This window comes from Fulmarus glacialis, unplaced genomic scaffold, assembly GCF_000690835.1.
Source record: "Fulmarus glacialis isolate BGI_N327 unplaced genomic scaffold, ASM69083v1 scaffold34144, whole genome shotgun sequence".
Lineage (NCBI taxonomy): Eukaryota > Metazoa > Chordata > Aves > Procellariiformes > Procellariidae > Fulmarus > Fulmarus glacialis.
Window position 1 is genome coordinate 2,012 of NW_009210464.1, and position 2,766 is coordinate 4,777.

The 2,766-nt window shown below is 55.5% G+C and overlaps 1 protein-coding gene across 1 annotated transcript in view; it reads left to right on the forward strand.

Moving 5' to 3' along the window:
• The window catches only part of FAM219B (family with sequence similarity 219, member B), a gene marked incomplete at its 5' end in the record, with an annotated part of 1,986 nt that extends 432 nt beyond the window's left edge, over positions 1-1,554 (forward strand). Inside the window, 3 exons of the mRNA XM_009577176.1 lie at positions 374-512; positions 791-839; positions 1,396-1,554. Of these exons, the coding sequence (XP_009575471.1) occupies positions 374-512; positions 791-839; positions 1,396-1,554 (347 nt within the window). The remainder of the gene's footprint in view (positions 1-373; positions 513-790; positions 840-1,395) is intronic.
• Between the last annotated feature and the right edge of the window lie 1,212 nt (positions 1,555-2,766).

Sequence of the window (2,766 nt, forward strand, 5' to 3'; positions counted from 1 at the left end):
GGGACCCGCGCCGCACCAGCCGAAGCCGGCGGCTAGAAGGGCTGTTCCCGTTTTTCACATTTCTTGGGGAGACTGGGAAACTCGGAGGATTAAAAAATGAGTTTGGGACTTTAGTCTGCTGGCTCTGTTGAGGCCAGCAAGCCTCCAATATAATAAAAGATAGCACTTTTCCTGCAAAAGTTAGGAGTTGCTCTAGCAGGGGCCATGCTCCTCCTTCTCTTTGTTTTGGGGATGGTTTGGTGTTAAGGATTTCATCGGGTGGCCTAGGTGCTTAGATGGAGTTTATTCTTAGCTGGTGACGGCTCTGGACAATGCCTGGGTGGGAAGGGACGTTCAGGGCCGGGATTCCTGCCGTGGCTCCTCAGTCCGTCAGCTCTGTGGCTGCATTTCCACACCAAAATATCTTACGGGCTCGTTCCTCTGCTTTCCGGCAGGTCGGTGAGGTTTAACAAGGGCTACACGGCGCTCAGCCAGACCGCGGATGAAAACCTGGTCTCCCTCGATTCGGACAGGTGGGGACTGGGTGAATATCCCAGGATTTTGGGTGGGGGAGTGTTGCAGGCTCAGAGCTGGCTTTTTTTGGGGATTGATTTTCCTTATCACTTGTAGAGCATCCTCAATTGCACTGGGCACTTCTCAGCAGCAAAACACTCCTGTTGTCCCAAATTTAACAAATCTCTTGGGGTTACGCTGCCAGCTCCCTTTTTCCTCCCCCTGAGATTCCCTTGTCTGTATCCCAAACAAAGACGCTGCTTCCCAGCTGGCTCTGACCGTTTCCTTCTTCTCTTAGTGACGGGGAGCTGGGATCCAGATGTTCCTCGGGCTACTCCTCTGCCGAGGCAAGTCCAGGGGTTTGACCCCGACGGCACGGTCCCCGCGCGTTCCCTCGTCCCTGTTACACCTCGGGGTCTGTGCAGGGGCTGAAATGAAGCGTCACCCCGCGGGGTGTGTTTGTGCGTGTCCATCCCGCAGAGTTCTGCTTTGCAAACTGCTGCCTCTGCTGCGCAATATATTTAAGCCATGTATAAATCTCTCTTTTGCAAGCCCCAGCCGGCTCTCTCTGCTTTACCCTTTGCACCTAAAGCATCGTCTACCCCCAGACCCTGCAGCGGGGCAGCTGAAGAGCTCCATTATACAAGGGTGTCGCAGCCCGCAGGGTGTTTTGGGGTGCACGGGGTGTGTGTCGGGGCGTTGCAGCCCAGGAAAAGCTCTTTGGTCTTTTGCTTTCATCTTCTCTGCTGTGGTTGTGCTGCTTCTCCCCACGCAAAGGCACTGGAGGGAGGATGCGATGCCCTTCTTTGCTCGCAACCCCACCCTTTGCAAGCCCTGGGACCTAAATTTTGACTAAACTGGGACTAATTTTAACCAGTTCTGCCTCCTTTTTCCCCGCTCCAGCAGGTGAACCAGGACCTGAGCCGGCAGCTGCTGCAGGATGGGTATCACCTCGACGAGGTCCCCGATGACGAAGATCTGGATCTCATCCCCCCGAAACCCATCGCCTCCTCTTCTTGCCCCTGTTGTTTCGGAGAAAATCTCTCCTGCGTGATCCAGTAGTCGCCGCTCGGCCAGGGCCGAGCAAGAACAGGTCAAAAGCCAGCACTTTCTCTGTCCCGTGGGATGGCTGTTGGTGTCCATGTCCCACGCTGGGACGGTGACACAGGTACTGAATGATGCTGCGATGCTGCTCGTGGTGAGCAGCAGCAGCCAGCCAACCCCGAAGGACTTTTCCTTACACTCAGCAATATCAGGGAGAGGTGGCACGGTGACGTTTAGGTGGCCTGGGTGGGACCTGTGGCCTGGCTGGGGTGGGGAGGGAGGAGAGGCAGAGCCCGGGCACCTCCATGGGGGTATAAAGGGAAGGAATTGGGAGGGGCAGCAGCAAATGCTCCTCGGTTTGCCTGACCTCCTCTTTTCCTCCTTTAATTGGCCACGTCTAGGATTAGGACCTGGCCCCAGACACGTGTTGCCCTCCCTAACGAAGAGGTGGTCGATGGTGGGGTCGAACCGCCGTGGTGTGGGACCGGGCTGGGAAGCCCTGAGACCCCTTTTCTATTTATTTTCGCTTTAGTCACCCCCTCTCCCTGGCAGGCCGAGGCCAAGCCAGCGAGGTTGGGCTGGCAGAGAGCTGCTTCATTTACCTATCTCGTGCTGCTTGCAATTAATTGCAGCCGGGTTTCCTCCTCCCAAAGCCTGGGCTGACCTGAACCAAAGATTGCTGCTCTGGCAGAGAAGATAAGGTGGGGAGAAACCCAACGGAGCAGATTGGGGCAGGCTGTTGAGCTTTAAGCATCTGCATTTGTTATATCCACCAGCAGCTACCGCTTGGGCTGGGACCTCCCCGCTTCCCGCCTCTCGAGGGACCTCTTAGGTCCATCAGTTCTGGGTTTGGAGCCAACGGCTTGTCCCAGTTCTCCCCAAAGCTGCTTTGATGCAGGCGAGGGACAGCCCAGACCCCTGTGCCAGCTCTGCGCAGTTCCTTTGGTGTGGATTTGGGGTGGCTGGGGAGTCTACCTGCTGTGAACCTTAAAAGCTGCCTTAAACCATGGTCCTGCTCTACTACACAGAGGACAATCAGCTTCTTATAAAGAAACCTTATTTAAATATTTCATGTCTAGAGACCTGAACTGGGTTTGGTTTTTTTTTTATATTTTCCTTGTTGAAGAGAGCACTCAAAAAACTGGATCTCGTTACTCGGAGGGTGCGTCGGTGCTGTGGTGGGGGGCCGCACCCCGTTCCCCCCGGCAGCCCCACTCAGGAGGGCTCCTT